This window comes from Procambarus clarkii, chromosome 45 (genome assembly GCF_040958095.1).
Source record: "Procambarus clarkii isolate CNS0578487 chromosome 45, FALCON_Pclarkii_2.0, whole genome shotgun sequence".
NCBI lineage: Eukaryota > Metazoa > Arthropoda > Malacostraca > Decapoda > Cambaridae > Procambarus > Procambarus clarkii.
Genome location: NC_091194.1, coordinates 9,991,017 through 10,006,482, shown reverse-complemented (window position 1 = coordinate 10,006,482; position 15,466 = coordinate 9,991,017). Strand labels below are relative to the sequence as shown.

Here is a 15,466-nt window from a genome sequence, read left to right as displayed (position 1 = left end):
CAGACTATCATATCATTTTATTCCATGATGTATTTAAATAATTGATGATTCACTTGATAGCTCTGGCCCGGCAAGCTCTAGGATTTTTGTCACCTCCCCTCCTCCGTGCTCTTGCCTTCAACGTGTTTTGCTTTCCTGTTTCCATACATTAATTGCATTATCCTTAGAGGCATCTGGAACATCTACAATCCCTGCAGTATTCAACAATATGCCAACCAGCTTACTTTCAGTTATACATACTTTTCAGACTGCATTTAATTAATGTGGTTTCTGTTTTGATATTGTTTGTATTATCCACAGCACAGTAACTGGAACTTGCCCTCATTAAAGATCATATTTTTGTGGGGCATTGAAAAAATTGATTAACATCAGATTGGAGGTTTGCTGTCTTCCATATTGTCTGCTGTCATGAGAATCCTAGTGTTATCTACAAAGGATGATATGGTGCTCCAGTTTGTGTCCTTGTCCGTATCTTATATGAGGGCAAGAAAACATAGCGGAGCAAAGCACAATACTTTGGGGCACTAAGCTTTAAACGGACGATCCAGATTTTTTTTTTTGGAGGAGGGGGGGTTTAAGTCAAAGATCCATCTCCCTACTTTCTCAGTAATTCATTGTGTGCAATAACACTAGGGTCACTTCAAAAGCATTTATGAAATTGTGTATTTTGTCAGTATTTTGCTTATTTTCCCGAGCATCTAAAACCATGTCATTCTGGTCTGGCAGGAGTACCATGTTCTGAACCCATGTTGCCCAGGGAAATATAGGCACTGATTGTGTTTTGTGATTTTCTTGGCACTCTTTCAAAGACTTTTGTGTGTGATGTTAAGAGCTCTTGGTCTACAAATTTTTACATCTGCTTTATTACCACCTTTGTTTAGACCTCTGCTGTTTTATGTATGTACCTGGATGAGCTCCTGGGAGTTATGTTTTTGCAAGCCCAGCCCTGGACCAGGCTTGACTTCATCTAACAGGCTGTTGCTTGGAGCGGCCCACATGTCCACTAATTCTGTTAGTCCAGCACTTCTTGTAGAATTTTTTTTTTTTAAGGCGTCCACTTTTGTTCTGGCAATATTTCATAATACAGTGTACAATACTTGCTGGGAGGAAATTGAACCACCAATGACATCTGATGTTCATACAATATTGTGCCTATGGCACCTCTACTCTTCACTGGCTCTATTCTTTGTCCTTACATATCGTTCACTCCAATGTTACTGTATTTTTCTGGGACCTGACCCTCCAGTACCTTCCTTGAATATACTGTATTTTATACCTCTCGTCTCCTTTCCAGAGTACATTTGAGTTCTCTGAGATGATCCCGATAATTTAGGTGCTTTAAAAACATGAAAGTGAATACTGTATTTAGTTTCAGTGGGTGGAGGCACTCATTGGGTGTATGTTAGATGCAGTACAAAGTCTGCATCTGGCACTTTTCAACACCTGGTGCTCAATTTTGCTGATGCTTCCTGGTTTACTGCCATTTCACATATGGTTTTATTTACATCCAGAGTTTTTATATCCATATTTGCATCACGGGTGTAAAACCGTCAATAATTGTTTAAATTGTATGATGATGACTACAATCATCTAGTAACATTCACGATAACTGCATTTGTACCATGAAATGGTAGCATGATTTTTTTAATGGGGGTCAAGGTAAACCCCATTCCATCCACATGTGGATAGAGCAATGGAGTTGCTGACCATGATGAGCATAGAGCCCAGTAGGCTCAGGAATCTGTACATCAGTTGATTGACAGTTGAGGCAGGACTAAGAGCCAAAGCTCAACCCTCGCAAGCACAACTAGGCAACTACATAAGACTAAGAGATAAGACTATCCATATTTGCATCATACATGTAAAACCCAGACAATTATTAAATCTTCATGTGATAACCGCTAAGGGTTGAATTCCTACTGATCATGACCTGCAGATTTTTTTTTTGTCAAAACAGCCATTTCAGTACCATCCAGTTGATATAACTAACATCATGACCTAGCCACAGAACCTTATATTTGTCAGCATTTAACTACAACTGCTAATCTTTCAACTACTTCAAAAGCTTGTTCAAAAGCATTTTTTTTTGTTTTTGGTCTTCCAAGAACAGACAATATAGGGTATAATCCAACCCATGCCCCTATTTACTGCTTGCCCATTTGTCTCCGCCTCCACTGGGGATCAAACCCGTTACCTCAGGACTACAAATCCGAAGCGCTGTCCACTTGACTGTCAGGCGCCCCATTCTTCCTACATCCTAGGTCTAGTACATATATGCACTATATTAAGCCTCATAGTATGTATTAGGCCTAGAATGGTTAGGTTAGGTTGTATTAGCAACATACAAACCCTATTTCAGTTTGTTCCAATTTAAATAAGTGAGCAGTAAAAAACTAGAGTAACTAGGTAAAAACTAGAATTGATTGGTATAAAATCTGGGTCAGGGAATGCAACTTTGGAGTACCTATACATAGCATGCCCATACTCCTGAAATTGTACATAAAATACAAAAATTGCAAAAAAACCTGCTGTCACAGACCCTAAATCTAGTTATCTAAACCTAAATCTCGAGCCTAGATACTGGAGTTATCCGACATTATTAAAAACAGCAGAGATTGGAGCACCTCACAAGGCAGAAAGTAAAGCCGATGCAAAACATCTTAAACCAATAGCTGAATAACAGAATATTAGTGTTAACAAAACAGAATCATGGTGTCTACAAACCCTGGGCAAAATGGGTTCAGGACAGGGCACTCCTACCTCTCATTTCCTAGACTACTGATATGGCCTTGGATGCCATGGAACACTTGCAAAATGCTGATGACATACTGACTTCACAAAAAGCTTTTGATAAATGTGGCCATAATATCATTGTACATAATGCACACAGGAATTACTGGCAAAATAGGGAAATGGATCTAACTTCCTAAAAAACAGAACCCAGAATGCAAGTCGTAGTAAATTCTGGATCCGAGAAAAACACAAGTTCAAGGTACTGTGCGTGCATTAGTACATTCTCTCATCCTCATATCAGGATACAAACTATAGTACTGTATCATCCTTTGCAGATGACAATTTATAAGATTAGACAATTGGTCAAACAATTGGTAAGATCAGACACAGCAAACCTCTAATCAGATGTTAATAAGGTTTTTCAATGGACCACAGAAAATAACGTTTAACGATAAGTTCCAGTTACCGTGCTCTGGAAAGAGCAAAACACAAACCACACTTGAAAAGAAAAGCAATGTAAAAGATCAAGGAATAATCATGTCACAAGACCTAACTGTTGTGTACTAAAGTACACAGCAGTCACTGTCACAACTGCAAGAAAAATGGCAGGCTGGATAACAATAACCTTTCAAATAAATGCCAACCAATGATAATTCTCAAGACTAGTACTCTTTAAGAGTGGAATATTGTTGCACACAAACAGCCCTATTCAAAGCTGGAGAAATTGCTGACCTAGAGAGCATGCACAGATCTCTTACTGCTAAATCCACTTAAAATACCTTATTATTGGACTTGAAAAATATTAGGACTTGAAAATTATAAATTTATTTAACTTGAATTATATCTTTATTATTAAAGTGAGAAGATGGAATCAGGACATGGGGAAAAATGGGGATTCTCTAATACACGGGCAGTAATGATGGAAGGTTCAAGAATGGAAGGTCAGTTATCCATCCACCCCACCAATCTGGACCTATAAAATTTAGTAGTTCATCTCTTATAATTTAAATTACTGAATCAAGGTTAGGTAAAAAACTAAATTCTTAGCTTGTTTATTATTCATATCAGTGCTTTATTTCTTGTAACCACAGCTAGACCTCCTGCCACGAGCCCTTTCAAACTTGCGTCCCTTGCTGCGTACCAGAGGTTTGGTATGACTGTGAGGAAGACCTGGAGCAGGTCCAAATCTCTTGCATGCTTCACGAGCATTGCGTTTACCTGCACAAAAAATAAAAGTTTAGTCCTTTACCATACTGAAAGAGAATGATAGGCAAAAAATGAAAAATTACAATAGCCTGGTTGTCAAGCCAAGTAAAGATGAAAGCATGAACAAAATAATTGTGGTTTTACAAACTAACATTTTCACCAGGGGATATAGTAGTTTGAAAATACTGATTTTTCATACAATGCTTTTTTCAGTTAACTCTCAGTAGCCAACTAAATCAACAATATTTAACCTGGATAATCTGTTATTGAGCAGGGATATCAAAAAAGCAATTGTGCCTCACAGGAGAATTTGGCTTAGTCACCACTTATAACTCACCCTGAATTAGCAGTGTGTTTTTGCCCAAGGGAGAACGACGAGCGAGGATATCAAAAGTAATAATTTCTCCTCCAGCCTTCTCGATGCGAGCACGGGCACGAGCTGTTACTCGTAGTGCACATACCTGAAATGAAATGTCACATGAACAACAAAAATTGTCAATTTGCATAAATATAGACAAAGACCTTCCTTCCTATAATTTAAAATTGGAATGCAGCATGTAACAGAAAAAAATCTGCATTTTTTATATTGATAATATATAAAATGCAGCAGTTTTGCATATCCAGAAGTCAGAACCTACACAACCCACAAAACCAAACAGAGCCAATAATCATTAGGCATATAAAGTGTCAATAGTGCAGTAAATTTAATTTTCCTAAACCCCCTAAATTTTGAATTGTGGAGACAATGGGTCACAACAATGTGGCTGAAGACATGATGACTAAACCACACATTAGGAAGCGAGTAAACAACAATGGTTATCAGTCAGTCCTGGGCCATTATCAAGTCATGAAATAGTGTGGAAGTGTGTTCAATAAGAGGACAGATTGCAGCCCTAGCCACCTTTATCCAAATGGACACACCACCACATTGCACACAATGGAAAAATATTATTTATCTTATGCAGGCGATGAGTCACAATAACGTGGCTGAAATATGTTGACCAGACCATACACTAGAAATTGAAGGGACGACGACGTTTCGGTCCGTCCTGGACCATACTCAAGTCAATCGACTTGGAGTATGGTCCAGGACGGACCGAAACGTCGTCGTCCCTTCAATTTCTAGTGTGTGGTCTGGTCAACATTATTTATCTTAACTTTTAATAAACTCATTTGTTCACCTAAAGAAAAATCACCAAGTAAATTCTTTTAAACATTCTTTTAAACTTAACAAAACCTTTGATTAAAAAAAGCTAGCAAATAATTAACAGAAATATATTATTCATCTTCCTAAATACCAAATGGAACAAACTGATCAAAGTATTTTCCTTTTTTCCTTGACAAACTGAATTTGTCAAGCGACTATGAACTTTTTCTTGTTAGTACAATTAATTTGATATTTAGAGGTTGAATAGAATACTGGTAATATGACAACTGTGTATCATATACTATATAGACTTTTACACTTTTCCTCTTATATTTACCATGCAAAAAAATTATGTAACAAAAAATAAATTACTGGTATTAACTATAAAATCTTTTCTTGTGTGTACATGGGTAGACTAAGAATATAAACCTGACAGCACACCACTAACACATTTTCAATATGAAAATCAATAACGAGCTTAACAGGCAGGTGTTAGCATTCTTATTATCCTAATTTTATGTAACAAATAAGGAGGTATAAAGAAGGCTTGCCAATTCTCCAAATACTTTAAATATTACCAAGCCATATGGTGTATAAAACATGTAGCATGTTTTATACACTCTGCATAGTGTGATAATAGCAAAAACACTAAATTTTGCTGTCTAAAGAATAAGTGCAACCTTGATTCAATCAACTATATTTGACCAACCCCAATTTGTTACAAACTTGTTGCAAATTTGTGAACAAAAACCGGGAAATCTCAAAATGAAAAAAGATATAATTTAGTTTTAAATGTGCTCAATGGCTTTCCCAAAGACCCAACTCCTCATGTTGTACCCATCTACAAAAATCATTTAAAACATGATTGGAACCATATTAACACTTTCGCGCTCTCGGCGTTCAAAAAAAAAATACCCCAGATGCTTTCGGCACCTCCCGCGCCTACGCGGTAAGACCGAAAAAGTGTACACTCCTGTGACTGTCCTGACAATTGAAGGCGCACGTATTTAAATTTGGTATCACTGTGTTCGCAATGAAATTGTCTATAAGAGCATACCTATAAAATGCCACCCAAGCATAAGGAGTATCAACACCAAATAAAAAACTATGCAGATCACTCGCCGAGAGCGCCAAACAGCAACAAAATGTTTCCACTCTCTTAATAGTTGCGAAGCCTACAGTTGTCCTACATCGCTAATTTTGGTGTCATTGGAATCGCAATAAAATTCTCTACACGGACATATGCATATGAATGTTTAATATAGGTAATTGCCCACCCGCAAGAGTGTGAAGTGGAGAGTAGTTAGCCGCGAGCGCACTGGCGAAAACACAGGGGGGAAATCATGCTTGGAAAATTTTTACGTTTCCTGACCCTACTTTTCTATGTACGTATTTCTTTTTTATACCAATGTGTTCGCAATAAAATTTTCTATAAGATGAACTGTATAACATTTGTACAAAGCATGTGTAAGAGAAGCGCCAAATATAGAACCACGTCGCTCAGTATGCGTTCGCGGCAGAAACGAACGCATTGTTTTCGTTCGTTTGATGTTTGTCATGTTTATACTTGTTGAAACATTTTATAATTTGTATGACAGTGATCACAGTAAAATTCCCTACACAGACATATACATAACACATACAAATATTTCCCACGTGTTGGATATATCAACGGCTAAAGGGAACCCACTGCCACACGCTCGCCACACCCCCAAACATACTTTGTGTATTTTTTTTTTTTACTCATAGAAGTTTATGTGATATAATATTCATTCTGGTACCAAAAAATTCGCAAATAAATTCTCTACAAAACAAAAGTGTTAAAAAATGGAATTTATAGAAATATTTTTTCGATTGACGAGAAAAGTAGGCTGTTATGCGGAATCGTAAGAAAAAACAGCGACGAGTTATCTCTAATCTAAAGCGCGAAAGTGTTAAGAGGTACAATTCATTCCCCTAATGTTTCACATGCTTTATGGGCTATTTTACCGAGCAAAATTTAAATTTCAACCTGTCATAAGAAGGGCAGTTACAAAGTTAACTGATCTATAAAAAGATTTTAACCACATTAAGCATATTTCACATGCCCTTGCCTCAAAACAATTTTCAGAGGAAAACAGGCCATATTTTTGATCCATCCACAAAAATAATTAAAAAGTGAGTGGAGCCATATTAAGTTACCATTCATTCTCTAATATTTCCCACTATGTGCTGATTTCATTCATTTTTAACCTATGATATGATGGGCAAGTTTATCCACTAGTCTATGAACTCTGTCCCAACATCCACTTCAGCAAACAAGAGTGCATGGAATCAGGCAAATAAATCCAGCCTGGAAAGAGTATTTTAACTGGAGATTTGCTGAATCGAGGTTCCACTATTCACAGTGACTCACTGCCCATGACCTCCACAGGGATGCAACACCATCACAGGCTCTCTTCTCTTCACCACAACCAAAGCTATAATTATATATATTTTTTTTTTAACTTAGGTGCATCTTGTACACAGTAACATCCAGAAGACCACCACTGACACTGGTCTTCCTAACGTCCTGTACATTTTTTCTATCCCTTTTGTATAACTGAGCATGTTATAGAAACATGACAGCAAAGTTAAGGGACTGAAGAAACGTTTGATTTGGCAACTAAGTTTTACTGAAGATCACAATAAAAATTTCCCAGACACCATCTTTTAATTTGTTCCAATTCCCCTTAGGTTCTCGGGAATTTCTAATTTTTCTTTCCCTCCATTGCCTACATGTTTGCCATCCAAACATTACACCATAATGCACTTCAATCCTTTAAAATCACCTTACATACTATTCTAAAATGTCTAAATCATTATAAAATCTTGTTTATAGATTTACATCCTGTATTTTTATATTTTACTCCCATTCCCTACTTTCACTACTTGCATTCTTAGTGCTCATATGTTATACTCAAATTCTATGTCAGTTGGAATATAACCAATCACAGGCAAGTAGGCCTCTGACGTCATGCCAGACAGAGGAACATCAGCCATGCTCCCAGCAGCCTCAGTTATCTCGACAGACCCAGAGAAGGTGGACCTCGGCTGGCCAGTTATACACCTGTTTGCCTCACTCAATAAATATATACAGAAGCGACTACTGTGTCTACATTCAACCCGAACAAGGCAAACGAATACATATATATACTGTGTATTGTGTATACACAAGCTTACTGTAAGTTTGGGGACGTTGAAGAGGCGCAGGTCATCAGTGACGGTGCCAACAACACACACAATCCTCCCCTGGCGGCCAGGCTTTCTTGCAAGTTGCACGAGGCGAGATAGAGAGAGAGGGGGGTGATGAATGCGTGACATGAACAATCTCTTCAGGATGACCTTGTTAAACTTGGAGTTGGTGCGGCGTGCCAAAAAGCGGTAGAGCTGGAAAAAAACAAATTATTAACTTTCTTCCAAGTACAAGCAAAAACCCAAAGTTTAACTTTCTAGCATTACAATAGTAAAATAATTAGTTATGACCAGATAAAAAGTTATACTAACCAACCCTAGCAAAATATAACTCGATAAGAACATTAGGATCCTCATTGAGGATCAAGGTGTTTCACCTAGACTCCTTTGAATGACATCTAAGCTAATAGTGGTGGTAAGGTGGACTGTAGTCAAGGTCAATCAGATAATAATCAGTCAATAAGATACAGGTACAGAGGTTGCAGGGTTACTTCAATCAAAATTTACCGGAAGCTATTAAAAGAACCTGGTACAGTATTAATTCCTTCTTACCTTTCCCTTTAATGTTCAATAAGTATACAATAGGAATTTATAATTTGCAAGTATTAGTCAGTCATGGATTATTATAAAAGACCCTTCAAAATTTCTACAGTGAATGCTTGTTGCTCATATCTTCAATGCTTCTAATTTAACCTCAAGATCAATACAAATTCCCAAGTAGTTTGTAGTTTTTGTTCCCAAATTTTGTTGGGGCTCCTAAACCTTCACGGTCCGACACTCCACCCGTCTGTGACCATCTCCAGAAATGTGTTCCTTTAAATGTTCTTATTCCCTTCACTAACTAGAACTGCATTTATCCATGCCAGTACCAACTGAACAATGAATGTACGTGTACAAGGTGACTGGTGTACACAAGATGTTATCAAATGAGCAGTTCACAGTGCATGGAGAAACTACATAAAGGATACTTTTGTCTTTCCTGTTTAAGGACTAAGTATCACTTTCAATTTTTATATGCCTTGCATTAGGATATACTTGTGTTTAGATCTGTTAGGATATATAGTTAGGGTAAATATATCCAAATGGGTGAAATTTAAAAAACTACTACTATCACCAAAGGCAGGCACAGAGATAAAAAAAAGGTTCATCACGGTCTCTGCCTCAAAATGGACTGATAGTCACGGTCTTTTCAGAAGAAACGAAATGACTATCCTCAGTCCTTGCATTAAATTAAGTTAAATATTGATTAAAATATGCAATTGAGGACACTGTAAATCATTAATAATTAATTTTAGTAATTAAAGTTACACTCCAAATACAGTACAATATAATAAAAACAAAACTAGGAAAATATTTTAAGTTGACTGTTTAAGTTGCCCTTCATGACAAATAGCATATAAAAAACAGCTGTCACTTTGCCCCGATATCTTCGGCTGGAGGACGTCTTTACCAAAAGAGAAGAGGGGATAACCACTTTATGGTAAAGTCCATCAATGGGCTGGAGAACAAGCCTATGTTGATTATGAGAACCCAAATAAAAAATGGAAGGTAACAGTTTTCTGCGGAGATTATACAGAACCCTACACTGATTTAAAATACAGTAACTATTGCATAATTTATTCCTGTATCAAATTGGAAACACAGAAATTTTGCAGTTTTCTTCCTAGTTTTTCAAAATAAAAATAATACAACCTAGGAACATCAGACCATCCAGAATTACATTAAAATGGAGTCAGTCCCCACTTCAGTCCTGCCCAGAAAAATTACCAACTTCCAATCGCAGTCATCCTAATGGACAGTTCCAGGAATTCGGTCCTGACCACCTTTGCATACTGTTACTGTATATAACATTCAAACAATTCTAAACATGAGTATATCTTAACAAGCCACTAAAATTAAAAGTGGTACAGCACAGTACTTAGTACTTGCCTAGTTGTGCTTAGGGGAAAGGGTGAGTTAAGTTTCAGTTCTTTGGTCCCACTTGACAAGGAAACCACAACTGTCCACAAGTTATCTGCCCCATGAGGCACCTTGTACCATGACCTCAGCAGCTGCTCAGAGGTGTTACCTGTCCACCATCAAGCCACCTCTTCCTTTCTCTTCACCTGCATGTCTTCTTGAATGATGCTACGTATATTATCTTCAAATCAATAATTCTTTTTTTCACAACCTTACAAATTACTGTACAGGTCATGAGCTTAGCAAGGTCAGTTCTTCACATTATTATGCCTCCCTATAAACCTTGCAATCCACCCCATCATCACTTGCCTGGAATTCCTGTATTTCAAGACTGGCTGCAAACCTGCTTGCAGCATTTCTTATATCTGCACTGCAAATTGTTAGAACGGGCTCACCATAGCCCGTGCTACTTGGAACTTTTTGTTCCGGGTAGCGAATCTTAAACAACAACGCAAATTGTTACACCAGCTGTGCAAACCACCTTTACACAGCCTCATCCAACTGTACAGTGATGGCTTCTAAGTTTTTCTACTGCACCCTCTACCAGTGCCTGCACCCTCACTCTCTGGTTGCTATATATTTCATGTATTCATCTTTTTTGTCTTTATACAACAATACCAGCACCTATGCCAAATTCATTGGCAACACACACGCCCAAACTCCCATTTTCAGTTTTATAGCATTAACTTATCTTAAATTGTTAGCACAACCTCCTCCTGAACACCTCCAGAATGATTACTGCTGCTACCAGACAGACTTGGCAAAAAATTATCAAAGTTACTGTGAAAAAGTTATTTAAGAAAATGCTTCAGTAATGGTGCAGCACTGTGGTATAATGTGAAGGTCAAGAGCAGGTGGCTTGTTTAGCCTGACTAGGCCTGGACTGGTCCACTTGGGGCAGGCAGGTAGGCAGGCAAAAAAAAAAAAAAAAAATATTTACAGGAAACTAGTCTTCAGGCTGTACAGTTTTCAAAATTTGTATTTATTATAACATTAGATATTTCATAGTTTTTACTGTATCTTGAGGTTATCTTAAGATGATTTCGGGGCTTTAGTGTCCCCGATTGGAGGCCCAGTCCTCGACCAGGCCTCCACCCCCAGGAAGCAGCCCGTGACAGCTAACTAACACCCAGGTACCTATATTACTGCTAGGTAACAGGGGCATAGGGTGAAAGAAACTGCCCATTGTTTCTCGCCGGCGCCCGGGATCGAACCCGGGACCACAGGATCACAAGTCCAGCGTCTTGTCCGCTCGGCCGACCAGCTCCCTGTGGTGAATTGTTCTTACATAATTCTTGGTTATTCTATGTAATACAGATCATAGGCCTCTCATCCCCCAGACAATCAAAACAGACTCTCCCTACCACAAAACCAACCACCCCAATACCTGCCATACCCCCACACCTTGAGCCACTGCTGTACAGGATTAATATGATATGGCCTGAAGCAAGTCTGGTATTAGGCAAAATCTTCTGTTTTCTCAATTTTTGTCTGGATATGGTGAAGTTGGCAGAAACTTATCCAAACTTGATTTCGACTGCAATATCCGGCAAAATCCCCCAGATTATCCGAACTGTTATACAGACATCGCAAAGTTTTGTCAGGAAAATATCCAGCCGCGATAACCCAAATACGCAGATCAGTGGGCTTCGGATAAGCAAGCTCATACGATAATGTTTTAACAAAACCTACTCGTGCCCGACCATGGCTTTTTTTCTTAGCCAGCCATTATAACCTAAAATACTTGGAATTATTTTTTGGTTATCACAATGTAATGGCCAAGATATGCCTTTAAAATACATTTTTTTAAAGTTCATCCCTAAAAATCTAAACCTTGACATTCTGACTCCTCAATCTTACCAAATCCACCCACCAAATCTCCTTCAAAATTAGGATGTCAAAGATCTGGTTCAATTGCTAGATCTTATTTCTAATTTTCTTGCTGAAATTGTAATTTTTATAGTTCCTCGACAACCAGAGTTGATAAAAAAATGCCAGAATTTTTTTTAAATTGGTTGAGACCGAAATCCCTGGATTATTGACTAGAACAAGTTTCCATAATACTTGAGAAAATATTGAGCACTTATGCTGTGTGTAGGAAAAGTTCAGTTTGAAAACAATCCTATGGGTAATTTTTATTTGACGAGGTAAGCTTTGCTCACTAAGAACTACATTGATGGTTACCCTTATCTCAAACGAGTTTAATACATTATTTTCTTGTAAAGGCTGCCATGAGAAACTTTGGACATAAAGTCAGACAGTTTCAGAAAAAAATGTATGATTAGTATTCATTTTTGATAAGACAAGATGCAATGTGCCATTCAATTTATGGTTAAATATGGATTAGAATAGGTACCAGTATTGTTAATATAAGTCTGCTCCTGCCCCACTATGGTCAAATATCTATGTTGCGAAGATATTTTTAAGATTCCAATGTCTTGCTTTTTTTACAGTAATATTATTCAATTGTGTATAATTTGATAGCTATACAATAAAATGTGTGGAATATCACTACTCAAAAATAGGATGCACATAATGACATTCTTATAAAAAATAATGACTTGCCATTGTTACACTGGCTATACTGTACACTATACAATTACATACATACTACACATTCCATTCGTATACATACTACACATTCCATTCGTATACATACTACATTCCTGTACACTACAAAGCACTTAGCTGATATGAAGGACCCAAACATAAGCATAGTGTCGCCACGCTAGTCAGCCGATGCTGCCACCAGACCCCACTACTATGCCTCCAATACAACATGCCTATCACTAACCCTGGGCACAATGTTGCTATCAGCAGCAGCATCCTAGTCACTAAATCCTGAATATGAATAATCGTACACATTTATTTTCTAAAGGGGCACGAGGTCATTTCATGATGCGCAGATGCACCAAACATCTGATGCACCGTGATCACGGCTGTAAAGCTGTGATCACCATAAGCAGCATTGTGTTCATCGATACCTGAACATTGAACAGTCTTTATCGCAGTCGGGATCATCTGTGATACTATTATGGCAAAATAATGTTACAGTACTTGTATATTTCATCATCTTTAAGTGATGTTGTGGACACAAAGATGAACAGCAGTGATACCTGGTTGATGGGGTTCTGGGAGTTTTCTACTCCCCAAGCCCGGCCCGAGGCCAGGCTTGACTTGTGAGAGTTTGGTCCACCAGGCTGCAGCTTGGAGCGGCCCGCAGGCCCACATACCCACCACAGCCCGGTTGGTCCGGCACTCCTTGGAGGAATAAATCTAGTTTCCTCTTGAAAATGTCCACGGTTGTTCCGGCAATATTTCTTATGCTTGCTGGGAGGACGTTGAACAACCGCGGACCTCTGATGTTTATACAGTGTTCTCTGATTGTGCCTATGGCACCTCTGCTCTTCACTGGTTCTATTCTACATTTTCTTCCATATCGTTCACTCCAGTACGTTGCTCTTCAACTCACGCTGCATATGTCACCTTTGGTTGGTCAATCAGTACTAATGCCTTCACAAGCAACAACAATGTCCACGATTATTTTGTATCATTTTTTTTAACGACGCCCGTTTACTCGAGGCCTAAGAAAGCCAATGCGAGCTGCGTGTACCCGCTAAACTTTAGAATCTTATCAGCCAGTAGGCCTGCTACAGGCTGATTCTTATTTTTCCACGGTTATTTTTCAATTATTGAACAGATTTGTGGGGGTTAGGCAAGGTTTGATGTTAAAATCTGTCTGCACATTGTCTTTGGTACAAAGTGACATACTTCAGCTTAGGCAAAATCCACTTAAAAAACTTTTACAAGTCAAATTGTGTTAACAGGTTAAATTACACAATGCTCTGTACTACAATTTTTGTTCGGTTAGATAACACTTATCTTGATCTACAATCATTCTCTCAAACTTTTTCACCACACGTGCAACCTCCCCCCCTCCCCAAACTCTAGGGGCCACACCATACACAATTAGCCTCACCAACGGCTATTAAAGCCTACCTAACTCTAGCAACCCGGAGAGACGAGGCACACCATAGCCCATGCTACTTGCCCCCCTCCTGTGCCAGCTAAGTCCACTATGGGCTCACCATAGCCCGTGCTACTTGGAACTTGTTCAGAGTAGCACCCTCAGCCCCTAACACAGCCTAGCATAACTGTCTAACCTTACAAAATCTAACCTAACACATATATACAAGGTCTGGACACTAGGAAAAACCTCCATGAACACGTCACAGGGACGTGGGAGTCCCCTCGTCCCTGGAGACACAACACACACACCATTTATACATGTAGGAGATATTTATACACCAGCTACAGTTATATTCAACGTAACAAATGCCAGCAGATCTTCCCAGCCATGCTTCACGTTCTCAGACTTGCCTGGTAAACGTTCCTAATTAGATATTTATCCCAAGCATTCTCTACATCCTCCGGGATAGTTAAGGTTGAAAAGCAATATACTGTACACACAAAACCCCCGAAGCAACGAGGAATAAACACTAACCTTCACCAAAAGCCTCAGGTAAACATCCTGAGACTTGGGCTCCCGCCTGATGACTTTTCGGTCGTGTTTGTGGGAGATATCCTTACCCTGAAATTAAATAACTATTTAGTATGGGCACTCCGGGACCTGCGTTACCATATAGCACTAATGACAGCATCTCAACATAACGGATGAAGATGAGGGAGAGAGATTAAAAGCCGGGAGCAGCGTCCCATCACCCACCATGGCGACCCGAGGTTGTGAAGGAAGGAGCAGCCCGCCGGCCGCGCACCTTCCACAACACTCATATTCATAACATACTTCTAACTTTTATTTACATCGTATTTTTAGTTTATTCTAAGACCTAATTTATGTTAATAATTATATTTATATTTATAAATTGTTGTTACTCTATTCTGCTGACTGTATATACATTTAAAAGATGTATGCTCCTAATTTCTGAAATCCAAGTCATAATAATGGTAAATTTATTAAATAAATAGAATTTTGTTTATATATAAACAATATAGAAGGGAGTACCACTTCTGGCTGGAATAGGGGGACCCTTAACCTCGGAGATAGGCACACATAACACATTGGAGGTGATTTGGGGGTCCCCTCCAATACAGTTTCTATGTTCTTTTGTATATACAATATATATACTTGAAGGCCACTAACATTTTAGTGGCCTCGATGAAGACAGGAAGCCGGCGGCTTATCAAATG

At 38.5% G+C, this 15,466-nt stretch overlaps 1 protein-coding gene across 1 annotated transcript; it reads right to left on the bottom strand.

Moving 5' to 3' along the window:
- Positions 1-3,773: 3,773 nt before the first annotated feature.
- On the bottom strand, positions 3,774-15,053 carry RpL18 (ribosomal protein L18). Its single transcript, XM_045761550.2, has 5 exons — positions 14,985-15,053; positions 14,763-14,849; positions 8,288-8,494; positions 4,277-4,400; positions 3,774-3,951 (listed from the first exon to the last, which is right to left on the bottom strand). Exons 1-5 carry the CDS (start codon positions 14,985-14,987, stop codon positions 3,806-3,808), a joined length of 567 nt encoding a protein of 188 aa, XP_045617506.1. The 5' UTR covers positions 14,988-15,053; the 3' UTR covers positions 3,774-3,805.
- Positions 15,054-15,466: the final 413 nt, after the last annotated feature.

What these genes read in the sequence shown, in the direction of transcription:
- RpL18 (XM_045761550.2), bottom strand. An exon ending in ACCTGAGGCTTTTGGTGAAG is followed by an intron (nt 8,495 to 14,762) that starts GTTAGTGTTTAT and finishes GTTTTTTTCCAG; the next exon opens with CTCTACCGCTTTTTGGCACG. An exon ending in TCAACGTCCCCAAACTTACA is followed by an intron (nt 4,401 to 8,287) that starts GTAAGCTTGTGT and finishes ATTTCATTTCAG; the next exon opens with GTATGTGCACTACGAGTAAC.